Source organism: Lissotriton helveticus, chromosome 1_1 (assembly GCF_964261635.1).
Source record: "Lissotriton helveticus chromosome 1_1, aLisHel1.1, whole genome shotgun sequence".
Lineage (NCBI taxonomy): Eukaryota > Metazoa > Chordata > Amphibia > Caudata > Salamandridae > Lissotriton > Lissotriton helveticus.
Window position 1 is genome coordinate 1,943,475,335 of NC_136057.1, and position 27,215 is coordinate 1,943,502,549.

General features: G+C 46.8%; 1 protein-coding gene across 1 annotated transcript in view; it reads left to right on the top strand.

Moving 5' to 3' along the window:
* Nucleotides 1-8,080: 8,080 nt before the first annotated feature.
* NPHS2 (NPHS2 stomatin family member, podocin) overlaps nucleotides 8,081-27,215 on the top strand; it is a 47,302-nt gene continuing 28,167 nt past the window's right edge. Inside the window, exons 1-2 of the mRNA XM_078659248.1 lie at nucleotides 8,081-8,462; nucleotides 26,471-26,574. Coding sequence (XP_078515374.1) covers nucleotides 8,081-8,462; nucleotides 26,471-26,574 — 486 coding nt within the window. The remainder of the gene's footprint in view (nucleotides 8,463-26,470; nucleotides 26,575-27,215) is intronic.

Genomic DNA, 27,215 nt, shown 5'->3' on the forward strand with positions numbered 1-27,215 from the left:
TTACCATTCTATCATTTGTTTTGCAAATGTATTTATTCGGTATCGTGGGTAAAACAAATTCACACATATTGCACAGGAATGCTCCCGTTCGATTGAGAAAGGTCCGTTACTGTTCATGTCGCAATATGTAATGTGCCGTACAATAAACATCAAACAAGTGGATCACAAGTTGGTGGTAAATGCTGCAAAGACGAAGGTGAATGTCTTCGGGAAATACAAGAACAACACACACACAGCTGGAGCCTTGGCAATCTCAAAATCGCTTCAACTTCAAATTACAATTACTTAGGCATCTGGTTCTCGGAGAATGGCAAACTAAATCTACATCTTAAACACCTCACGGGGAAAGCCAGGGCCTCAGCTTTAACATTCGCGTTATACAAACTACATAGCTTTGTACACAGCCCATCAGCAGAAGCTATATTAACAACTATCATGCGGCGGAGTGGATGGGGGGGGACGGGAGGTGGAATAATTAAATATTAACAATTTACAAACAAAACTTACCTTAGTTAATGCCTTCCAGCTTTTCTTTCCTGACTGAGGCTCCAGACTTCTGACTCCCGCCGTCACTGTAAAATTCCAACGTCATCAGAAGGCAGCAGGCAGCCTCCCTCCCCTCCACAGCAGCCAGCGCTGTGATTGGTTCGGCCGGCTGCCCTACCGACGTCATTTCTCTCTGTATGCTGCAGCACAGCAGCATACAGAGAGACAGGGAGAGTGGGAGGGGTTACTCAAGGGCAGGGGGGAGCGGCTTGCCTACTGTGTTAATACTGTCTGTTTGGGTAGCCTCTCAGGCTGCCCAAACAGACAGTATTACCAACAGTGGGCAAGCCGCTCCCCCCTGCCCTCGAGTAACACCGCCCACACAGGAACTATTGCTTTCTCGCCGTGCAAGAAGGCAAGGCAGAAACAAATGGTAGTTATTATCATTGGTAATAATAACTACCTTTGTTTGCCTTCTCGCACGGCGAGAAAACGGGGGGGGCGGCACCCAAACGCTTCCATGGACCAGCCGCCACTGATCGCGAAACCCGAGACCCACTTCCTGAGTGGCCCAGCTGTCCTGAGATCGCCTCTCCAAGTTGCCTGCACCTGACCGCAAGGACCCTGAAGACGCACAACGCCTGGCTGACCTGTTTGCTCTGTATCTGGCCCCACTGGCCCCAGCACCGACTAACCAGCTCAGCTCTCATGGTCCTCAAGCCCTTGCGACCTCCTCCCTCCAAGGAGACCCACCAGACATACCTGTAAGTAAACCTGTGCAGTGCATTTTCAAATGGTCCCCTTTGTCTTGGCGCACCAGTTTCCAAGTCCCTCAGCACTCTGCGCCCACCCTATCCGGTACGCTCCTGAACTTCTCCTGCTGGATCTTTGGACCTGGTCCCGACATCGACCTAAAATGAGAAGGTAAACTATGTGAAAGCATTGCCTGATTCTGTATGCATTTTTCCTCTTTTTTCCATTGATTCCTATGGTGCATAATTGTGCACAAAACGTATATATTTTCCGAACTTTTAAAAATCGTAACCTCAAAAATACTTACTTTAGAACTGTGATCTTTGTCTTAAAAAAACATAAAAATCGACTTTATTTTTACAAATTGGTCTCAGATTTATTCTAGGGTGTGTGTCTCATGTATTGCCTCTGTGAGTACAACAAATGTTTATCACTACCCTCTGATAAGCCTAACTGCTCGCTCACACTACCACAAAAAGAGCATTTGAATTATCTGCTTTTTCCTCTGTGTACCATTTGGAGATTCTCTGGGCGCTCTGCACAGTGTACTCATTTTTAGTACACCATGTAGAGAGACAGCTTCCTACACCCTCTCAGCAAAATGACCTAATAGAAATTCTAAAGGAGTTTTGTCTCTCTCCGCTTCACTGTCTGGGTCGGATCCCTCCAGCTTCCGTAATGTCAGCAATACACTTTCAACAATTACACTTTTGGAAAAAAACCTTACCTCCATCAGGTGCACAGGAAAAAGCAACAGGCCAGGGGCTTCCCAAATGGAACATTCAGGCCTCCGTTACTCTGGTTCACTCATACACACCCTACACACCACACAGGCAATGTGCATGCACATGCATAACATTGCATAACATTTATTTGGGCTGTAAGTGCACGGATCTAGATTACTGGACATAAGCAAAACTTTACATGAGTGGGCCAGTAGGCCTCTGCTCCAGTGACACAGATAAAAAGGTCTGATCACAACCACTAAATCACGAAACCCAGTGTGCTGCCAACACCACTCTACATGCTAAATCCATTGCAGGCTCGGTAGTCTACTTTCTGTGAAATTAGGACATTCATTCCATTGCAAGGTCTTCTCGATGCCAACTGCACCTTTTTACGGGGGGTTCGTCGCTTCTTCCCGGAGCAAGACCTTGGGGCCCTGGTCCAGTTGCTGGTCCTCTCCGGACTGGACTGCTGCAGTTCTCTTCTTGTTGGCCTCCCCAGGTCCCACCTGTCCCACCTTGGATCTGTTCTCCATTCAGCAGCTCGTTTCATATATGGGCCAAAAAGAAGCGACCACATCACATCCATTTTATCCACCCTCCGCTGGCTTCCCATTGAGGCAAGATCTATCTACAAGACTGCCTGTATCACCCACAAAGCCTTGCACTCCTCCTCTCCACGCTACCTGGCGAATAAACTGAAACTCTCTGGAGGCTCTAGACCATTACGTAATATGGAAAATGTACTGCTTGAACCCCCCACTTTCAAGAAGGAAAGATCGATTGCCCAATCCTTTTCAGGCAACGCGGTGAGAATCTGGAATTCACTTCCGCTTCAGCTCTGGACCACCACCTCTTCCCAGGCCTTCAAAACTGACCTCAAAGTTCTCCTCCTTCAATTCAAAGACACTTCCAAATTTGATTCACACCCTCTCTAGTACCAATATAGGAAATTATATTCTCCATGACTGTGGAAGTGCCTTCCCGGTGTGTTCTTGTGGTTTGAGTGTGTGCCATTTATTGCAGTATTATCCTTCTACCTGTATTTTGTACTCTTTTGTAACATGCACACGTCCCTTTTCTCTTGTAACGTATTGGTTGCTACCTCTTGCATTTTGTTTGCTTTTGATACTTGCACAAGTGCCACCATTGCCTACGTAACGCTTGTTCTTGTATTTTGAGTGTCTACCATTTATTGCAGTATTATACCTCTACTTGTACTTTGTACGCTTTTGTAACTTGCACACATGTCACTTTTTTCTCCTGTAATGTACCGTTTGCTACCTCTTGTATTTTGTTTCCTCACAATTGTCACTATTGCCTCATCTAACGTAACGTTTGCTTTTGTAATCTGTTCACTTGTAATTTTTCCTCATGTTTCACTACTGTTCCTATTGTGAAGTGCTCTGACACCTTCGGGTAAAGTCTGCGCTATATAAAAACGCATAAAATAAAAATAAATAAAATGAGTGCACCTCTCTGGGTCACAGGTATTCACTCATGTCATGGGATGGGCCTCGGCCTTTATGCAGGCATTGTTATAGTGTGAGGCTGGGGCAAAAATAAAAAACAGGATCCGAGTTACTCACAATCAGTCACTCGGGACTGGCAAATACAACTGTATGTCTTGCTGGGGGCTTTCCCATCCCAAAAGGGCTGTTGCACTGGCTGTTTTATTGCCATGCCGGCTACACTGTACATCTTTCTGCCCAAAGATTTCTGCCACTTGCTTGATCTGTCTGGTGACGGTGTTGTCTCTGGATCCGAGACATGATGTTTTCTTACTGCAGACACTCTAGTCTAACTGAATCCTGTTTGGGGTCAGCACTTAGAAAGAGCAAGTCTTGTTCTGGAGGTCTGCATTTCTTCATTAGCCTTGGAGTCACCCTCTAGGTCACTGGGTCTAAAAACGTATCATCTGCTATCTGAGGAAATCCAGCCACGAAAGGCAATGGCTGCCTTGATCGAGCTCTATGCTCTATGTCTCCACAATCACGGAAACTGATGTTTGTGAGATCTAAGCCAGGATATTCACCTCGGCTGCCCTAGATGCACTTCTTGAAAAGTGGAAATATCATCTACAATGGAGATCCTGAGATCCAGGGATACAGAGATCCCGGTGGAGATGACGAAGCCTTGGAAGTTGCAACCGTGTCTGAATCCGCAAAAGACCTTGAGATGACAGTGACAAGGTACTCTTTTTTCCTCAAGGTTTTTATTAGAGATTTACATCTCACAATGAGACCTACAATACCCATTCTTCCTCGCTTGTGATGTGGAGGTGCATTCAGAAAAGCCTGGCCTGGCAGTTCGGGCTGGACTGTTCCCATTGCTCGCAGGGTCAAGACTGATTTGCATATGGCTGGGTCCAAACTGGAATGGCATGGTGAGCAAAACAAACGATGTATTTGGGCCCAGATCTCTGTACTGGGGTGAATGTATGACATTGTTCTACATTCTGTCCATCAATTGTTCTTTTTGCATTCAGAAGAGCAGCCCAAGGATGGGCCGGAAGAGCAGCACCAGCCTTCACTACCAGGGCTTCTGATGGAGTTCTCCTGGAACAGGGAATAGTAGGTGGCGGCAAACCCCACGCCCTCTGTTAGACCTGGTGCGGCTGAAGGGACTGTCACCGCCTTGGCAGCGGCGTAGGAAAGGGGGGGGGGGGTGATAAAGTGGCAAAAATATGTTTTTAAAATAAAAATAAAAATTTGGGGCTCACAAGTTCACAACACTTGGAAAAAAAAATAATGTTATTTGAAACCTGTGGTGAGCAGCAAAGAAAAAACAAGAAAGGCAAAGCTTTAAGTATCTTATTTTTCCTTATTTTAATAATTTCAACGTTGGGGGGGGGGGGTGACAATCAATTTTCCGCACCTGGTACCCCCTGACCTTGCTACGCCACTGCACCTTGGAAGCCAAATGGAAACCCAAGTGGTCGAAATGGGAACTGTACTAGATCCTCCAATTAGAGAAGGCGTGAGATTCAATAGAATTGTATTGCGGCAGTGATGAGGCAAATTGACACTCTACTAAAGTGTATTAGGCTAGTGAGGCTGCATGGAACTGTATAAGCGAGTGATGTGGGAACATGGGAGACTCCCCTGAAGTGGGCAGGATAATAAGATTTTAGAGGTGAGTGTGGAAACTGGCTTACAGTGATGCTTTACATGCAGGCCACTGTGGAACTGGGCAAGATAATTATGCGTGAAAATGGGCAGGACAACGGTGTTTTACATTCAGTACGATGTAAAGATGGCCGAACAATTTCGCTTTATGTGCCCAAAAATGTGGAAATGAGAATAACATTAGTGTTTTACGGACAGAGCCGCTGCTTCCCGGTGCCATAACAGACTTTGAAGTCTTGGAACATTTTATTATTTTCCTTGAGGCGCAGTTTTATATAGCGCGAACTCGACAGGAAAGTACTGTAGCGCTTTACATGAGCACCAGTTACATAACCCAAGGACACATTCATTTGCTAGGCACAGGGAGATTGAGTGATTTGCCCAGAATCACAGGATGTTGAGCCGACGCCGAGACTCGAACCTGGTTTCCCAGTTCCAAAGTCGGCGGCTCTGGCCCTTACGCCACGTGCCTTACTTTTTGACGCGGAATTGTAGGTGAGACTCGGTTGAAAGCACGTGGGGCAAGCTATGTGGGTTCACTGCAGCAGATGAGGTCGGTGACTTGGTGATAGGGTTCTCCGCTTGTGCCCTCTGTGCACTTGGACTGTTTACTGCTGACATCTTATTTTGTGAGGTCAGGGGGCAGCTGCCCTCATATCCTCGTTCAGGGGCGGACATCGCTTCCAATTATAGAGGAATCCCAGAGTAAACAGTCATTTGCCAGCCTTGCAGATTCGCTGTTCTTCGAACAGCGTCGGAGTACTACACAAAGCCATGAACGCTGTCCATTCTTAAGGCCCGATATAGCAGCAGTACGTCCAGTAACACCCCCAGCAGAGCCGTACTCACAGCCCCCCAGTACAGCCAAACGTCCGGAACAGCTGTAACTGCGCCAGCTAAGCCCGCAGCTGAAGCGTCTCAAAAGGCTCCTGTGGCCGAGGGATGATTTTGAGTGTATTAATGTGGGCTGATCTCCCTGTCTCACGATAACTCTTCATAGGCTAATCTCCCTGTCCTTAATTCACTGCCAGAGGGCTGATCGCCCCGTCTCAGTTTGACTGCCCGAGGGCAGTTCTCCCTGTCCCAGTTTCACTGCCCGAGGGCTGATCTCCCACTGCCAGTTTCACTGCCCTAGTGCAGTTCTCCCTTTCCCAGTTTCACTGCCCGAGGGCTGATCTCCCACTGCCAGTTTTACTGCCCGAGGGCAGTTCTCCCTGTCCCAGTTTGACTGTCCGAGGGCAGTTCTCCGTGTGCCAGTTTCAATCTCCGAGGGCTGATCTCCCTCTGCCAGTTTCACTGCCCGAGGACAGATCTACCTGTCCCGGTTTCACTGTCCGAGGGCTGATCTCCCTGTCCCGGTTTCACTGTCCGAGGACAGATCTACCTGTCCAAGTGTCACTGCTTTGGGGACAGCACTTGTGTACCTGTCGATTTGTCACTGGCTTTGACGTCATCACCCCGCTTTGCATTGTCACTGTAACTGTCTGTGAATGGAGGGCTACTCCCTGACAGCTCCGTCCCTCTGCCCCGTTCTGTCTGCCTGAGGCCTTCCCAGCACCATGTTACTGTTTCTGTGTGTCCTAACATCACTCCCCTCATATTGCTGTCTGGATGAGTCCTTTTGTCGCAACATAACCCCTAAAGTTAGTGTCTGGCTGGCGTTATTTATCCCGATACACCTGTACATTTCCTCGTGTCAGTCTGTGACTGGAGTCTCGCGCCCCTGGACATGTCCCATGTCACGGTCCATGACAGGGGCTTTGTGTTCTGTCACCCCTGTGCCTCTGTCACTCCCTGATTGAGGACTGGGGACCTGACGTTTGTTCTCAAGCCAGTGTCTGGTAGTGGCTTTGTGTCATGACCCCCTGTTACTGCGCTTCTATGGGAGACACCGTGGGGCCTATTTACGAGCCCCTTGCGCCACTGGGGATAGAACACTCAGGGGCTTATTTACAACCCCCCACGCCACTTTTGCGTCATTCTTAACATGGGAAAAGTGACGTACACTTTTCCCATGTTAAGAATGACGCAAAAGTGGCCCAAAGGCTTGTAAATAAGCCCCAGTGTGTTCTGTCCCCAGTGGTGCTCTGTTCCTGTCTAAAGCCTTGAGCCCTGATGCTCCTGTCCCATTGTTGCTCTCTGACTGATGTCTGGTGCCCCTGTCCCAATGTCACTGCCTGATTGAGGTCTTTTCTGCTGACACCTCTGTGACTATGTCCCAGTCGGTTTACGGAGGTCTTGTGTCCTGACACCACTGTTGTTTTGTTTATGTGTAACCGATGCTTCGTGTCCCGACACCCTGTCACTAGCTGGGCGTAAGCCTGTCCTCCTACCCTTGCCCCTGTCCCTATGTCCCTGTCTGTGACTGGGCAGTGGGCACTGTGTTCCTTTGTCCATGTATGTCCCACTGCCCCTCGCCGCCAGCTGTATCTAACTGAAGCCTTGACCACTGACACCTTTGTTCCCGTGAGTGTCAACGATCGCTTGTACCCTTCTTTTCACACCCCTGTTCCTCGCTCCGTCTTTGAGCGCTGATGCCCTGGTGCTGCCTGACTGGTTTCTTCTGTCCTCGCCTATATGTCCCCGTGACTCTCTGGCTGGCAGTGGTTGCGAGGGGCCCTGAGCGAGTTAAGAACTCACATGTGGCAACTTGTGTGACCTGCGAACCACCAATGTTAATTTCAGAAACTTTAACACAGCCTTTCATCCTTGAGGAATCGGTTTATTGGGTACCATTGTATTCGGCAATCTAAACACCAGTTATTTACAGCCCTTAGAATTTACAAATCTGTCGTGTTAAGCACGTCTGGAAGGAAAGTATTATTTTAAATAAAGCTGTTCAGTGGGTCCTCCCGCGCTCCCCCATCAGCCCCCTCCTCGCGTGGGGCTGCCTGGAATGCTGTGCGGGTGTGGGGGCGCCAGCTCGAGGGATATGCACTGTTTGCAGTAACTTCCGTGCTGCTCTCCCCCCGCCTCCTCCCAGTATAAATGCCTCGCCTCCCCTCCGCGAGGTCAGTCCGGACACCCCACTGCCCTCCCGGCCACTGCATGCCGGCGAGCGCCCACTGCCCCAGCAATATGGACAAGCGGTCCCGGAGCCCCGCCAGGGAGTCCCAGCGGAGGCCCAGAGAGCCCCCGTCCAAGGAGGGCCGGCCTGACAGGCCGCCGAGCCTCGGCCGGGCCTCCAGTAAAGAGAGGCCCGGCTCCCGTAGGGGCACGCCCAAGGCTGCGAGGGCGCGGGACACGCAGGTGACTCTGGACGGCGACGGCAAGGCCACGGCCTCCACTGTGGTGGACGTGGACGACGTGCTGGCCTCCGACGACGAGGCCGAGATGACGGCCCTGCTGGAGAGTGAGAGGCCCGAGGAGGGTGAGTGGCCGCAGGCTGGAGGCAGACATTGAAGAGGGGTTGTGTAGGAGAAGTGAGGGGAGAAATGGGTTTGTAAGTGAAGAGAAGTGTGTAAAATATAGACGAGGACCTGGGTGCAGTCAAGCGAAAAAAGATGATTGTGGAGGAGGGCCAAACACAAGAGGAGGGGGGCGAGCCAACAAATTAGCGGGGAGAGCCAGAGCCTAGCAAGGGCCTGGTTCAGATCTGAAAATGTCTGCTACGTAAGTCATAGACCAAACATCTTAAAAAAAAATAAATACATATATACATTTATTAATTTATTAATTTAATTTATTAATGTATGTATTTTATTATAGAGCACAACATTCATCCATAGGGATATCACGGTGCTTAGGAGAGCACATCCTAAGGGAGGGGTTCTGAGAGAGGGTCCCTAGGTGATAGCTCAGGCTTTAGGGAACAGATGCGTTTTTATTTTTTTCCTAAAATCTTCGCATCACAGTAAATTGTAACAGTTCTCCAAATTAAAAAAAAGTTTATCTCTTTATCATGTGGAAGCTTTGACATTAATACGCCACTTTATAGTACTGCACTGAGAACTACTTTATTAAATGTGAAATAAAATATTGGCCTAAGATCACACCATTAAAACGGGGAAGCCGCGAGTTTGACAGGTTCTCTGGGGTCACTTTGTTAAATCATTATCTGCCTTTCCTTACATTAAGGCTCAGTTTTGACCTCTTTGTGCACTTTTCTGCTGTTCTCACATAAAGCGAACTCGACCCAAGTTATGGGAGCGCTTTATATCTGCACCCGTTACATTACACAGGGTCACCTTCATTGTTTATAGAGATGGGGAGATGAAGTGCTTTGCCCAAAATCATACGATGTTGAGCCGGCGCCGAGACTCGAACCTGGTTTCTTAGGTTCAAGGTCCACAGCTAAGGCCACGTCCATGGTAGAGGAAGGGAGAGAGCAGTCATAGGAAAGCTTGGCTCATTATTGGCTCGAGGTTCCAACAGCCCTTTGGGATAAAAGCCCAAGCCAGGCTTCTGGCTCGAGCTCTCAGTGCCTTGTCCACATCCAATATGTGTTGGATTAAAATAAGTGGCGACGGAGCTAGGGGAGAAGTGAGAGGTGACGTCAGCACGAGATACGATGCAGTGGGAATCACAGGTCCCTGTCGCACACCAGCAGCCATGGTTCATCATGTGTCCGAGCAGGAGACCGTCTCTTAGAAGACGTGAGATTTGTAGTTGGATGTATGACGCTCTGCAGAAGAGTGTAGCAAAGCTGGCTTGAAGCAGCTGAAATGGAACAGCAACTCTCTCAACTCAGACCTGGTGAGAGATAATGCCATCAACGGCCCAAGCATCGGACGCAAACCTGAGACAAGTGTACTGCAACACCAATACGTTTTTAGTAAACAAATCCAACTTTGTTGTCGTTGTGGTTCTTCTTTCTGAGGGTTGTCTTTATGAATGCCAGAGGCTAATAGAGCACTGTGATGGGAGAAATGGATTTTGTTTGTGATGAGTTGACTGCACCCATCACATGAACGGATATGTGTTCACTCTATTCTTCCTCCAGCATGTGCTCTTTTGTAGGTTTGGTGGTGATTGATAAAAAAATCCAGACTTTACAGGAACTGTTGGAGTAATTTCTTTGCCTGACCGACTCCTTCATGGTTTGAGGAGTCTCGTATTTCACACACCCTTTTACAGTTATTGTATGGAACCCTTTGTACCTTGAAGGCGATGTATTCACTGTCCACCTTTCTGAGGAACACACTATATGACAATAAATGAACAGTTTCTTATAACACACTTTTTTTTGTCCGGAAGGCAAAGGACTGCAGGCCAAAAATCCAGGAGTGGCAGAAGATGTCACACATGACATCATATATTGCTGTATTACTCTATTTTCTATTATTATGTCCTCACATTGTACATCACCCTGTGCACTCATTCTGCGTATAGAGTAGTGCCAATGAAAAGTACACCCCAAGTGTGCCTCCATGTACACCTCACCTAGTGCCCCCCTCCTCAATCATCCTATGCCAAGGTGATCGAGATCACCCTGTGCTCCCCAAGCATGATATCACCATCTGCCACTAGCTGCACAGCCCCCTGTGCTCCTCTGCACATCACCCTGTCCACCCCGGCACATCACCCTGTGCTCCTCTGCACAGCACCCTTTGTGTCTTGATGCACATCATTCAGTTCATCCTCCTGAATGGGGTTATGTATGACCATGGGTCTGTGCGAACTGCTACCAGTGTGTGTGTTGGTCTGTGAACTTGGGTGCATATTTATGTCTGCATGCCTCTGTGTGCTTGCATTATTCAAAACCGAACCTATTGGCTTTGCCAGTACTTGTTAATATAGCCAGTGTTTTGCAATTTATGAGCGCTGTGAATATCAGCTACTTCCTTTTATACAATTTGTAAAGATGAGTAGTTGACCCTGTCGGCATTTGTAAGTCACACAAACTTGTTGGCAGTAGGAAGATGTTGTTGTGGCGAAAACTTGAGTTCTTAAATAACTTTTGTAAGTAAGCAGATTGATGAAAGGCTGGCACATCGAATGACAAGTCACTTTATTGACAAATGGTCAGTAGGATATTCAGGAAATAGTGACCAGTGAACTGATGAAAAAATCCTACCCGAACCCAATATCAAACCATACGTGTAAAAAAGGGAAGAAATAAAGAAAAGATAACTTGACACTTTTTAAAATGTGACGACATGGAAACTTGCTGTAAAATAAAAAAAGCCCCAAAGAAAAATATAACATAATAAATTAGTCACTGAAAAACTACGGAAGTGTAGTTTGAATTTTTTGGGGCCACTAGGGATGAGAGAAGAAACGAGGAGACAGAAATGAACATTCCAGTTCGTCAGCTGGGTCTGGGCTTTCCATAGTGTACAAATAATAGGAACAAATGTTGGTAAAGCCAATCTGGCTTATAATGGAAAGTGCCCGAATGTTTCCATCCATGCACTCACTCATCCTTGTGCTCATGCATTTATTCATCCACCATTGGACTTATTCATGCATTCAGCCGTGCACTCATCCACAGTACCGTGGACACAGACTTGCCCAAACATCAAGAACCACTTTCACTTATCAACTAAATGTACTGCTTTGCTACTAGTTTATGAAGGGTTTGAGACTGCTTCTGGTAGTGTGTGATTGCTACTCTGTGAGAGGTTCGAGAGTGCTCTCTGTGCAGCTAGGCTGTGAAGGGTGATAGAGTGCTTTTGGTCGTATGAGTGTGAAGGGTGTGGGACTGCTATCTGTAGTGTCAGACTGCTACCCAGTGAGGGGATTAACAATCCTAATGTGTGAGAAGTGCAAGAGTGCTGTTCGAGGGCTACCCTGGGGGGTGTTAATAATGCTTTCTGTAATGTATGACTGGTACTGTGTGAGAAATGTGAGAGTGCTTCTGTGTCTGACTGCTAGACTTTGAGAGGTTTACAATATCATAGGATGGTAGTGGGTCGCACATCAAATTCTCCCAAAAGTACAAAGATTGTATATTTTCTATTTAGGGTGTATAGAGATTACGGTGCCAATCAAGGTAACAGAGGCATCCCACTACCAAGGATGTTTAATCAACAAGTAAAAATACCTGATGGGAAATATCTTATAGATTAGTTGTGCCTCGGCACTCTATGATTTTCACTTACCCAATTTGCAATTTAGTCAATACGTATATGCCCGATGGCCATCAAATGATAATGTAACAAGAATTAACTCATGCATAAAGGAACGTCATAATTATTGTTCCAAGACGAAGAAGAGAACATTAACTGTTTTAATTGTAATATGTATCAGCTCGTCTTTATATCAAAAATGTATTCAGGTTTTACTCTGTGCTATTTAATCATTTGACATGACTTGTTTATTGATTTTTTAGTGATACTTGTGTTAGAAATCTATCCATGTATTTAAGATTTTATAAATTTAGTTTTAATGCTTTTTCTATTTTGAGCACTTATTATATCATGCTTAGAATAGAGTTTTAATGGATGTCTTTTATGATGGAATATTTCGAAATAAAGACGTATGAACTAATGAATTAACTCATGCATAAAGGAACGTCATAATTATGGTTCCAAGACGAAGAAGAGAACATCAAGAAATTAAACATATTGACCTGTTCCATTTAATGTTGTTTCAATTCAAAAATTCTATAATTCCAAACATAATGAAGCTCTGGGCATTGTGCCCCAAGAGATCCAAAGACAGTACATAAGATATTAGCAATACATGTGATACATAAGATGTTAACAGTACATGTGATGTTCACATTAGATGCACAATTTGCTAAATCTTTAGGCACTACAGAGAAACGAAAAGTAACGGCCACGTTGGGAATCCTAGTCCTAGGACCTTCCAGATCGTGATGGTCAGAAAACAGCCGATGACAGCCGACACGTGTTTCGTTACTTTTTATGTAACTTTCTCAAGGCTCGCTCTTAGTATATTGAAGAAGTAGGTACAATAGTAAACTATATGGATATTTTCCTGACTGTGTACTGGCTCTGTAGGTTCAAATCTGATAGTTCGTAAGTCACATTGACTACCCCCTTAAGTTATGGGGTACCATAAATTGTATGGCGTGATTAAATAGGAACCGTCATGAGACCTGGCAAGTGGGTCGTTCAGGCCTCGCCCCGACAAAAAGCCATAGACCCATGTGGGCTTTTAAAGTGACCTGAAAGATGTTGGCTTTAATAGGGTTTTTTGTGACATTGGAATTCAATAAAAATATCCAAACTGTTTTAGCTATGTATAGGGTGTCCACTTATTAAAGGAAATTTCCCTGGGTTTACACTGAGACATTTTTATCTTACCTTCTGGATACCTGCCACCTATCCATCTACAATTTATATAAGAACTCCCACCTTTTCTGGTTGAGTCTGCCCTGGATGTACCATCATTCCAGCCAGGATGTAGATAGGCACCAGTGATGAAGCATGCCACTATTAAGTGGGTGAGGCGTCAACTCCAAAATCTTTGGATTTTTCCAAAGACTGCCCTTTCTGGCAAGTTTATCCTAGCTGCCCTTTAGTGTTTGTGATTATATGTTGGAGAACGCAACTAGAATTCCTTATTTCTCACTCTCTCATTGTGATTTAAAGTAAGAAAATGCCAACTTTCTAAAAGTGGCATTTTCAGAATTACAATTTAAAATCTAACTTCACCATAAGTTAGGATTTTAAATAGTGATTAGAGAGATACCAACCTTGGTGGTCCCATGTCTTCCCAAATGGAAATTTCACTTGTAAGATGTAATAAGGTAATCCCTATGATAACCTATGGGAGAGATTGGCCTTGCAATAGTGAAAACATTTAAGAGTTTTTCACTACTAGGACATGTAAAACTTGAAAGTACATTTACTCCCTTTTAGATACACTGCACCCTGCCCCAGGGCCATCCAAGGTCTACCTTAGGGCTGACTTATATGTATTAAACATAAAGGTTTGGACCTGGCAAGAGGATTAACTTGCCAGGTGAACATGGTAGTTTAAAATTGCACACACAGGTTCTGCAATGGCAGGCCTGAGACATGTTTAAAGGGCTACTCAAGTGGGTGGCCCAATTTGTGATGCAGGCCTACTAGTAACATTTAATTTACAGGCCGTGGGTACATCTAGTACACTTTACTAGGGACTTACATTTAAATTAAATATGCCAATTGGAATAGGCCAATGTTACCATGTGTAAAGCAGAGACCAAACACACTTTAGCACTAGTTAGCAGTGGTAAAGTTACAGAGTCCTAAACCCAACAAAAATGAAATCAGCAAAATTAGGATGTCTGAAGTCAAAAAGTCATGGGAAACCACACCAAGGATGCCAGGTCTAACACGTGTGCCAGTCAGCTGAAAGTAGGGAGAGCTAACCAACCCGTTGCCAGTTCATTACACTAAGGCGGAAGATCCTGGAGAGACGATCATCATTGGTGTGGTCTGTTCCAGGACGGTGTTCTACCGTAAAGTGCATTCCCTGTAGGGAGATGGACCACCTCAACAGTTTGGCATTTTTACCCCGCAATTGCATTAGCCACTTGAGGGGTTTGTGGTCTGTCTGAACTCAGAAGGGAGTACCAAACAGGTGTGGCCTTAGCTTCTTCAGTGCCCAGACCACCACAAAGGCTTCCCTTTCTATTGCGCTCCACCTCTGTTCCCTGGGAAGTAGCCTCCTACTGATCAAGGCCCTCTTTGTTGAGCTGTGAGAGCACTGCCCATACACCATGCTCTGAGGCGTCTGTCTGTACAGTGAATTCTTGGGAGAAGTCAGGGGCCTGGAGTACAGGTGCTGTGTACATGCTTCCTTCACTGTGTCAAAAGCTCTCTGGCACGCCTCTGTCCAGATCACCTGATATGGCTGTTATCTGGAAGTCAAGGGGGCAACAATGGTTCCATTTCCCTTGACAAATCTCCTGTAATAGCCAGTGAGGCCTAAGAAGGCTGTCACCTCTGCCTGAGCCATTAGGAAGGGGGGGTCCCAAGCCAGAATTTGGCCTGAGGGGAGAAGTTTCCGAGCCAGAATTTGGCCTAGAGGGGCTGCACCTTGCTACCTCCCACTATGCAACCTAATAGACCACAGAACCCTGCCCTACCTGGCACTTACTGGCCTTGATAGTCTGGCCTGCACTCTATGGAGCCGGAAGCACTTCCTGAAGGTGGCACAGGTGGTCTTCCCAGCTAGAACTGAAGACAGCAATGTCTCCAAACCCAGCCAAGGCCTAGGTGACCAACCTCTGGATTGTGGTAGGGACATTCTTCAACCTGAAAAGCATGAACCGGAAATGGAAGTTCCCTTCCGGTGTAGAAAACCCAGACCTCTCTTTAACTCCTTCAGTCAAGGGAATCTGCATGTACCCAGACATTAAGTCAAACGTGCTGAGGAACTTGGCAGCTTCAAGCCAATCTAAGAGCTCATCAGCTCTGGTGATGGAGTGTACGTCAATCTTGGTGACCGTATTGAGCTCATGGTAGTTCACACAGAACTTAACCTAAAATTTTAGACATGTAGAGGCAGCCTTGGGGACCAACACCACTGGGCTGGACCAGGGGCTGTTTGAGGGCTCCATAACCCCTAACACCAGCATCTTGGAGACTTCCTCCTTAAAGCTGGCTCTCACCATGTCAAACAACTTGCAAATTTTGTTCTTTACAGGAGTGTTGTTCACAGTATCAATATCATGCGTACACTATGTAGTGAGTCCTGGGGTAAGTGAAAACAAAGAGGCAAACTGGCCCAGCAACTGGCACCAGTCTCTCTGTTGATTTAGGATCAGTGTAGGGGAAAGACTGACACCCTCCTCTGACCCATTCTGCTCCTTGGAAGAAAGGCTGTTGGGAGAGGATCACTCTCCTCTTCTACACCATCATCAGTAACTAGGAGCATGATAAGCTCAGACTTCTCGAAGTGGGGATTGATGCGATTGACACAATGGACCCATAGAGGGTTCCTGGGATTCTTGAGGTCCACCAAGTAGGTAACATCAGTGTTGCCCTCCTTCACCTTAAACGGCCTAGACCAGAGGTCTTACAGAGTCTTGGCTCCACGGTCTCCATCACCCACTATCACCCACACTTTATGGCCAGGCTGAAACTCAACCAGAGTGGCTTTCTGGCTATACCAGCATTTCATGTCCTTCTGGTTGGCTTTCAGATTCTCCTGTGCGAGTTTCCGGATGCAGGCTGTTTGGTTACAGAGAGCCAAAATGTAGCTGGCCACATCCTGGGGGGGTCTCTCCTGGAAGCTTGCTCACAGTCTCCTTCACCAAACTGAGAGGTCCTTTCACAGGGTGCCCATACAGAAGCTTAAGGGGGCTAAAGCCTACCCCTTTCTGCTATACCCCCCTGGAGGTAAATAGAAGGCATGGCAGGAGGATGCCCCACTTCTGCCTCATGGTGCTCTGGCAGGCACATAATCATGCCTTTTAGGATCCTGTTGAACCGTTCAACAAGCCCTTTGGTTTGTGGTTGGTTAAGAGTGGACAACCTGTTGGTTACCCCACACTACTTCCACATGGTCTTCATGAAACCTGATATGAAGTTGGTACCCTGGTCAGATACTACCTCCTTGGGGAAACCCACACAAGTAAAGATCCCCATCAGTGCCCTGACCACAGCGGGCACAGTCACATTACTTAGAGGGATAGCTTCCGGGTACCAGGTGGCATGGTCCACCAAGGCCAGAACAAATCTGTTGCCCCCAGCTGTCTTGGGATCCAGAGGCCCAATGATGTTGATGCCCACTCTCAAGAGGGTGCCAGGGACAGGAAAATGTTGCAGGGAGCCTTGCACTTCCTCTCTGATTTGACACTCACCTGGCAGGTGGGATGGGATCTGCAGAACACATCTCAGACCCTCCTCATTTGACAAGCCTGTCAAAGGTCTTGTTTTGCCCAAAACACCTGCCAGGGGTACATCATGAGCCAGCCCCAGAAGGAAGGCCCTGTAGAACTGGAGGACTACCAACACACGGTCGCACCAGGCTCAGAAGCCTTAGGCTCACTATACAGGAGACCATTCTCCCAGTAAATAAGATGTTTACCAGAGGTGTCACCAGCTGCCTGGGTCTCAGCCTGCTGCCGAAGACCCACGTGAGTGAAGCATTACGTCTTTACCTTGCAGCACTCCTGCATGAAGCCCCTCTACTCAGACAACACTAACAAAAATGCGTCCCTGGTCTAAACTTTTCATAGAGGACTTGGTTAATGAATTAAGTAACGCCACAACCATCCTCGTCTCTGACCCCGGTGTAGGGTACAGAAACTTTGTTACATGGATTGACACCTCCCTGAATACGGTACTTCCCAAACAAATCATGAGGAAAAATCCCAGACCTAACAAACAAGAATGGTACTCACCTAAGCTTCGCCTCTTGAAACAACATGCGAAAAAACTAGAACGCACATGGAGAAAGGATTTTGCACCCAACAAGAAAGTAGCCTGCAGGGAAGCCATAGCCACCTATAAGGCTGAAATAAAAATAGCTCAGGCTTCCTTTTATGAGGAAAAAATCTCACTCTCAGCCAATTCACCCAGAGACTCTTTTTCGGTTATGAAAAAACGTCTCAAACTTACAGATCCTCCGGCGGCACCGGACCGCTCTGGACGGCGCTGCAATGGACAAGCAGACTTTTTTCTCACCAAAGTTCAAGATATCCTGAAGCACATTCCCCCGACTGAGATGACACTTTCTTCGAAGCATGAGAAGGGGGACCAAAAAGAGAATATGCCTCTCTTGGACTCCTTTGCTCCCCTCACGCAAGAATCACTCCTACCCATACTGGTCTCTGTCGAAAGTGGATCCCCATTAGAGCCGGCCCCATTTAACATCCTTAAACGTGCCATACCCACTATCATACCCCCTATCACTAACCTGATTAATGCCTCATTAACAACGGGCATGGTCCCTCCCGAATGGAAAAAGGCTATGGTTAAGGCTCTTCTGAAAAAAACCCATCTTGACCCTGCCGAACTTGGCAACTACCGCCCCATATCCCTTCTCCCTGGCATCAGTAAATTAGCAGAGAAACACGTTAACATCCTTCTCTCTGATTTTCTTGAGATCCATGGCCACCTCCATTCCTCACAAACTGGCTCTCGGCCCAATCAGGGCACCGCGACAGCCCTTTTGGCGGTCATGGAAACCTCAAGAAAGATTCTCGACAAGGGAGGGTCGTCAGCGATAATTCTCCTAGACCTAAGCGCTGCCTTTGACACGGTGAACCACTCCATCTTGGTTCACCGTCTCAAAAAGGTGGAACTGTCAGGAACGGCTCTCTCATGGCTTCAGTCTTTCCTGGAAAATCGTCTCTTTCAGGTATGCGAAGGTGAGATACAATCCAAATCCCTATCTTTGTCGTGTGGTGTTCCGCAGGGCTCATCTCTGAGCCCTACTCTTTTCAATGTATACATGGCCCCGTTGGCGGATATCGTATCCCCCTTCGGTGTCCATATAGTTACATATGCCGAGGATACACAGCTGATTGTAGCACTCAATCAGACCGAGCAGACATCTACAGATCTCCACTCCTGCCTTAAGGAAGTCACGAACTGGATGAGCATATCACATCTAAAGCTCAACGGGGATAAAACCGAGCTGATGGTTCTTGGCAACCAGATTAATGTCAAGTCCAATACAATGTGGCCAGTCAGCATTGACGGGCCTCTATACCAAAACCTGAAATAAAGAGCCTAACAATCTGGTTAGACCAGGAGCTTTCTTTTAAGACCCAAGCAAGAAAGACTGCCACCGTATGTTTTGGTCTTCTTAGAACAATCCGAAAAGTGTTCCCCCTGCTCCCCGGCCAATCCACAAAGCTCTTGACTCAGGCCCTGATTTTGTCCAGATTGGATCATGGCAACTCTCTCTATCTGGGTGCCACGAAGTCAGTAACTACCAAACTGCAGGTTGTACAGAACTCCGCAGCTAGATTACTCACAGGAACTAGCAATCACTCCTCAGCCAAACCAGCCCTTCGCTCCCTCCACTGGCTTCCAATTCAGGAAAGAATTAATTTTAGCCCCATCGCCACGGGGATAATTTCCCCACGGCGTGGGGGGAGAGGGGGGCCGCGCGGGGTGCCGCAGTACTCATGACGAGCTCGGCGGCGCTGTGCTGATGACGAGCTGAGCTCGTCATGACTACGCCCATTCCAATGGAACGCCCATACTGGTCTCTGTCGAAAGTGGATCCCCATTAGAGCCGGCCCCATTTAACATCCTTAAACGTGCCATACCCACTATCATACCCCCTATCACTAACCTGATTAATGCCTCATTAACAACGGGCATGGTCCCTCCCGAATGGAAAAAGGCTATGGTTAAGGCTCTTCTGAAAAAAACCCATCTTGACCCTGCCGAACTTGGCAACTACCGCCCCATATCCCTTCTCCCTGGCATCAGTAAATTAGCAGAGAAACACGTTAACATCCTTCTCTCTGATTTTCTTGAGATCCATGGCCACCTCCATTCCTCACAAACTGGCTCTCGGCCCAATCAGGGCACCGCGACAGCCCTTTTGGCGGTCATGGAAACCTCAAGAAAGATTCTCGACAAGGGAGGGTCGTCAGCGATAATTCTCCTAGACCTAAGCGCTGCCTTTGACACGGTGAACCACTCCATCTTGGTTCACCGTCTCAAAAAGGTGGAACTGTCAGGAACGGCTCTCTCATGGCTTCAGTCTTTCCTGGAAAATCGTCTCTTTCAGGTATGCGAAGGTGAGATACAATCCAAATCCCTATCTTTGTCGTGTGGTGTTCCGCAGGGCTCATCTCTGAGCCCTACTCTTTTCAATGTATACATGGCCCCGTTGGCGGATATCGTATCCCCCTTCGGTGTCCATATAGTTACATATGCCGAGGATACACAGCTGATTGTAGCACTCAATCAGACCGAGCAGACATCTACAGATCTCCACTCCTGCCTTAAGGAAGTCACGAACTGCATGAGCATATCACATCTAAAGCTCAACGGGGATAAAACCGAGCTGATGGTTCTTGGCAACCAGATTAACGTCAAGTCCAATACAATGTGGCCAGTCAGCATTGACCGGGCCTCTATACCAAAACCTGAAATAAAGAGCCTAACAATCTGGTTAGACCAGGAGCTTTCTTTTAAGACCCAAGCAAGAAAGACTGCCACCGTATGTTTTGGTCTTCTTAGAACAATCCGAAAAGTGTTCCCCCTGCTCCCCGGCCAATCCACAAAGCTCTTGACTCAGGCCCTGATTTTGTCCAGATTGGATCATGGCAACTCTCTCTATCTGGGTGCCACGAAGTCAGTAACTACCAAACTGCAGGTTGTACAGAACTCCGCAGCTAGATTACTCACAGGAACTAGCAATCACTCCTCAGCCAAACCAGCCCTTCGCTCCCTCCACTGGCTTCCAATTCAGGAAAGAATTAATTTTAGCCCCATCGCCACGGGGATAATTTCCCCACGGCGTGGGGGGAGAGGGGGGCCGCGCGGGGTGCCGCAGTACTCATGACGAGCTCGGCGGCGCTGTGCTGATGACGAGCTGAGCTCGTCATGACTACGCCCATTCCAATGGAACGCCCAGCACAGCGGGGGAATTATCCTCGCGTGGGCGTTCTGTAACGGTCATGACGAGCTGAGCTCGTCATCAGCACAGCGCCACCGTGCTGCATGATGAGCTGAGCTCGTCATGGGCACCCAAGAGGTTAAGGCCTAATGTATTACTCACAAATATTTGAAAGGGACTGGCCCACCGCTCACCAAGGTCCTTGTTAGTCCTTATAAAGCCAGCAGAAGTCTTCGTTCCAACCAGCTCCATCTGCCCGTGATTCCTAGAATCATGAGATCTAGATCAGGTGGTCTCCTCTTCTAATATAATTCTTTGAAGCCCTGGAACTCCCTACCCCTTACCATTCGTAAAGAACCCAATCACCTGGCATTCCAGAGACAATTGAAGACCTGGCTCTTTCCACGAAGTCCCTCCATATTCCTCCTTGGTTCCGCAATAGCGCTGGGCTGCCTCCGGGTAGCCATGTGCTATACGAAAAACTCATTCATTCATTCATGGTGGATCCCCCTTCCGGCAGCCAGTTGGCTAGCTCAGAGAGGTTCCCCAGTTAAGCCACATCCTCCCCTGTAGTTTTCGCTGCATCCCCCTTAGGCCCAGACTGTGGAAGTTTCAGAAGCGGGTTTGTTGCACCCCTTACCCTTTCTCTTTTTGGCAGGCACGTGGGCCATTCTTCCAGGCTCCATGTCCTCCTGAGTACCTTCTCAGACTGCCATGTACTGTGTGATATGGCACTCCCTCTCAGGCAACCATAACTTTTCCAAGTGGGACCTTAGCTCCACCTCCATCCAGGCAGCTCCAGGTCATTGCCAAGGAGACAATCCACAAGCATGATGGACTCTCAGCTACCCTCAAGGAACCTGAGACCCCCCTCCCCATTCAAAGACAACCGGACTCACTGGGTAGTGACTCTCACTGTTGTCAGCTTCAACAACTTGGTGGAACACATTAGGGACAACTTGCTCTGAGGATGCCAGGTGACACCTGATGGTTGTCATACTGGCTTCTGTGTCTCTCAGATTCTCCACCTTTTGCCCATTAATGGTGACCCACTGCATGTACTTCCTAGTATAACTAAGCATGTGGGTTCTCTGCACCATTTCATTGTCACCCAGGGACACCAGGGTAACAGCTACTCTGACCCTCAAACTGCCTGGGACAATCTCTTCCCCAAGTGCCACGCTAGCCAGTCCCAGTGACTGCCCACTGGTGGGGGGCTGTGTCTGCGTGAGACACTTGGCATCTCCCTGGATGTGCCCTTCCTGTTGGCTCTCAAAGCATTTAGTAGGTCTGCAGGGAAGGCACACCCTGTCAGGGATCCATCTCTTTTACTTCTAGGTAGGGGAATGGGAGTCCTTACCCGAATAACTATTTTGGAGCTCTAGAACTCCTTGCTTTTGTTTTCATCCTCTCCTCCTTCTGGTGAGGACACTGCCCACCCTTGTGGTGATCCCCCTCAGATACCTTCCTGTGGGCCCTGGTGCTGACCTAGCAGTTCGCCTCCTTGGCAAGCTCCCTGGAGTCAGATAGCTTACTGTCAAAAAGGTGTTAGCACAGATCTGGAAAACAAAGAGTGAACATGTGCACCTGTGCAATCAAGTTGTACAGCTCCTGTTAAATATTTTACTTCACTTTTTGGATGAATACCATGCAGTAATAAACTGGGATCAGATTTCTCCAACTCTGGATCTTTCATAGTTTCACTTGTTTGAAATATTCTGTCATCAGACTGGGAATATCTGGTAGTTTACTACAGAAAAAAGCATTGTTAAAATGGTCATAAATTGAAGAACAATGTTATTCTTATCAATACTTTCAAATGCGGATTCTTCACTTGTAGATTATCCCCAGGTGTCAGAGTGGATCCAGCTAACTTTACAGCAATGTTAGCATGCACCAGTCTGTGGCACCATGTGGCTCAATGGTGACCTTGTAATGCCCCAGAAGTGAATGAGAAGATCTGCATATAAGCATCACCAATACATGCTGACAGCATCTCTTTAGCTAGTTTAGCCTTAAGATCATTGAATTCAGCGAGTCTCGTCCTCACCGAAGAGACTCGCATCAGCGGGAACTCATGCCCGACCTTCACATCAATTGTCACAGAATCGCTACGGGAGCCGTGTTCATCGGAACATTCATCCTTGACGCTTTTCAATTAATGCTCTCTAAACAATATGTGTGCCCCACCCACCCTGAAGCTCCCCTTCAGCTCGGATCATATCCACTACCCTTCCTTAACTGATCCCTAACAAAGACATCAAGAATCGTTCTAATTCATTGCGAGACACTACAGTGCATAGGCTCATACTATGCTTGGTTCCTTTCTGATAAGAAGTGCTCACACACCTGTCCTGAAGATGATCCCAAATGTTTGAGATCGAAACGCGGTCAACCTCATAACAATATTTAACTCCTGGTTTTACAATATAAATTCATCTATAGGAGTTCAATGTTATGCCTTTTAAGATTTGCATGATTGTACTTCCCTTTCACTCTCTAGAGCACCTTTTTTCACTTAACTGTGAGCACTGGATCATATGTATATATTATTTAAAAAAAAAAAGAATATACTAAGAAAAAAATCTCTTGATATTCTGCAATGAATAAATTCATTGCACTATACACTAAACTGTTTGAAGGTTGTTTTACTTTATAACTGTTGCAATTTCATCACATTGCATATTATAGAGTCCTGATCAAAAACGTATGGAACCTATTTCCATTTGTTTTTCCTTTCACGGAAAAGGAACATATACGGGATCACAGACCCGTTTGAACCACTGTTCGTAAAACTCTTGTCTCTGAATGACATCTGCCAAGCTGCGACCTGGAAGAGCATGCATGCATTTACCAAGCATTACTGCCTGGATAATGTAAATACTCGAGCCACATCTCAATCCATCGTTATTTTGCACACCAAGCCACCTTACTTTTGACCCAGCCATAAGCTTATGTTCCAGTTCAGGGAGGACCTGGTCTGGCAGTTTGTACTGGACTGCCCCTATTGGAGCATGGGCCAGACTGAATTTCTTATGGCTGGGTTCAAACTGAGTTTGCCTGGAGTTTACCAGTGGCTGAGGTTAATTCATCATTCCAACTATTACTCTTCTGTATACTTGGATAGGGATGAGCCAGCAGATTTCTCAGTGGGATAAGCAGTTCTATGAATATGGTCAGACAGCCTCCCACTTCTTAATGTACTGTTGACTGCTACCTATTCTAATTCAAGCATGTGAATTTGTGAACGGTCCACTACAGGAGAATAAACAAGAGAGATGTGTACTTATAGCTAAAGTTCTACAGGATTGGTATCTTTGATAGAATCACATGTGACACACCGTTCTCCCCAGTCAGAGACTCACTGTTTGATCCCTTTAACTTGTGCATTGAAAATCTGAGCTATGGTGACATCAGTGGCTAAAGTTTGGATGCTTTTAAATAATGTGGCTGCATCCACTACAGGCCACACCATACAGCCCATAACACCGCTGGAGCCGAATCAGCATACAAGAATACATCCTATTGGTAGCTCACACTGGCCCGCACCTACAGCTGGGACAAAAATCGCACTGAGAAATGTTGGAGCGGTTGTGGGCTTGCCGGCTCTCTGGTGCACTTACTCTGGCATTGCCCAAGGCTCCGGTTCTTCTGGCAGGAGGTGCTGAAGACATCGATACAGCCTTTGATACGGAGATCCCACGCATTCTGGCATACACACTACTGGGGCTATCAAATGCGCTGACATTTCCCCTGCGCTCGCTGAGGGGCAGGCAAATAGCACTAGCATTACTAGCAGGTGACAAACAATCCTGGCGCATTGGGGCTCTACGACTGTGCCGGATCACACGGCTTGACTACATAGACGGTGGCTGACCCTTGCTATGGAACGCCTCTGACTAGTTCAAGACCACAAGGGCGCAGAATGATGGGCCCCTTTCATCCAGCTGCTGTCAAAAGAGCTTAGAGAGGTAACATGCCCTAAATATCTCAAAATACTGCATCTGATGCCTAAGGCACATGAGGCGACAAATCCCGTATGTATCGAGGCAGATCCTCAGAGAAGTCTGACAGTTTGGGGTGTACGGTATCACTACGAGCTTATCCACACCCGGTGCAGGGCCCCTTCTATTTTCTATTCTTTTAGGGGTGGGATGGGATTTTTTTCTTTCTTTTTCCTCTATTCATGTGTTGCTACTAGTTTCTTATTGTAGATAGGTTTGCTCACGCAATCCAGACACTACTGCCAGCCCCCGGGTTGTAGGCATTGAAGCTGTGTAAATTTGACTTGTTCACAAATCCCACGCTGCTGGCCAATGTGGTTGTAGGCACACAGCTGTGTACTGCTTTAGGATTGTCTTTTAAAACTAATAAAAGATTGGTTCCATAAATAATGTGAATGTACTACTAAACAAACAGTGTTCTTGAGCCTATGGCAATTTTCACAGTGCTTATTGTGTTCTTTAAACAGCCAGTGAATCCCAGTTGGACAGAGGGACAGGATTTAGGCATGTGAATCTATGAAACATAACAATGCTAGAGAACAGCAGCTAACAGATAAGACATTTGTTTCTTCCCCTGCAACTCTGCCACTTGACTCCATGCGGTGTTCTTCTACCCCTGCCTGCAGAGGTCATAGCTTCTCGAGTTGTGTCCATAAACACAATCCACTGCATGGTCCACTATGAACATGGTAAAACGAGGAATTAGTAGGGAGTCTGTGCCAGGGAGGAAGCTGGAGAATCAGTAGCAAGTGGCAGAAAGCAGAGTCTGGCGCTGGGATGAGAACTATCACTTGATGACCGTGGGGTTTATCCATGACTACAGCTAGTGGGCTTGCATCTGGTAGAGTACACTATAGAAACTTTGGGCTTATTTACAAGCCCCATGCGCCACTGGTCCGCCACTGTTAACATGGGAAAAAGTGACTGGCGCAAAGGGCTTGTAGATAAGCCCCTTTGTTTTTGGCATTCTGTTACAAATTTTCAGAAAATCTGGGCTAGTGTCATCATAGTATATATTGTTTGCCAAAATCTATGTTACTATGCTCCACCGTAATGAAAGCCAGCCAGCCTCACTGCCTGTACCCACCAGCCATGTTAAGATTTCAAAGACTAGTAACTCTTACCGGCTTTCTGTTGTTAGTTGGTACAGATTTAGGTAAAATGTTTCAAGGGTTGGGCCTCTCCCACTGAATGGACTGTATTCTTTTGTGTTCATGTCATTTCTTAACTTTCACCAGAATTCATTGATTAGTTGTAAGGTTGTGTAGAGTACAGCAAATGTAGTACATGCTCCTTTCTGAAAGCCACCGGTGAGCTTCGTTCTTTCAGATAGGGCCTTGCAGCAGGCATGCTCAACTAGAGCCCATGATGGCTGTAGCCATGCCACATGTATAGGATAGCTACTGACTGCACATAGGTTTCATTTAAAGTCGTATGTAAATGTTTTTTATATTTGGCTAGTCTTACAATCTGGTCATCCTGGACGTGTATTTGCCATGCCTGTCTGACAGCTTCCATCCTAAACTGCAGGATGAACAAAGTTGACATTACTTTAATGTGATTCTGCCCATCAAGAGTGTTCGGCCACAGTGCGGTCTCTCTACTTTTAACAGGAGTAAATGAATGAAATATCTGAAAAAAACAGATGCATGTTGAAGAAGGAAGCAGTTTAGAAAGGCTATAGATGTCCGTGGCTGATGCTTCATGATGCTGGTTCATCTCTGCTTAGTTACAGTCATGAAACTCCTCCAACTTTTCACAGAGATGACTACAGCCAGAAAGGCCTGTGAATAATGTGTGCAGCATGGGCTCTGGTCACTCCTCTTTTGTAAGGCTCTCATTGATAGCATGCTTGTGGCTGAGTCTGCCTTCAAACATTTGCCTTTTAATAGTAACTGTCTTAAAAAATTGGGTTCATTCTGATAACCAACATTTTCTTTTTTAGGCATCAAGGCTGTGGGCCTTGGGATCTGTGAGTGGCTTCTGACCCTTGCATCTTTATTAGTCATTGTGCTGACGTTCCCCATCTCCATCTGGTTCTGTGTGAAGGTGAGGCTCCTCAAGATGTCTGTTGTGAGAGGTGAATATAATTATCTGTGAACTGTACAGCAGATCAGAAGCATCCATCAAGTCTGAGCTGTCAACTATCTCTGACACTTCAGATATGAGGGATGGTTCAATCATTGTGTGACTTGCCTACCACATCTAAACTGTCCACCATCCTTCACCTGTCCATCTTCTCTGAACCTTCTCATAGTCTCCTCCTTATCTGTCATCTCCAACTGATCCATCATCTTTGTTGTGTGTATCATTTCATACCGGCCTCTCCCCTCAGCTGTGATCATCTCTGACAGGCACATCATTTCCGAGGGGTTCATGATCTGATCCATGAACTATTCCTCATATTAGGACCAGCAACCATCTCTGATAGGTAATATTTACCTGCAACACAACCTTTCTAGATGTACACCATTCTAGATGCACATTATTCTGCCACCTACTGGTTGGTCTAAGAAAGCATCTTGAATAATGTATTTTGAGTGTCTGCCATAAGCAGAGTCTCTGTCACTCATGATGACCATGAACCAAAGCCCACAATACTCCACAGCGAATACATCCTAATGTCTGAAGTTTATTCTCTGAGCTGCCCTTCGACTCTAAACAGCCCATCGTCTCTGAACTGTGTATCA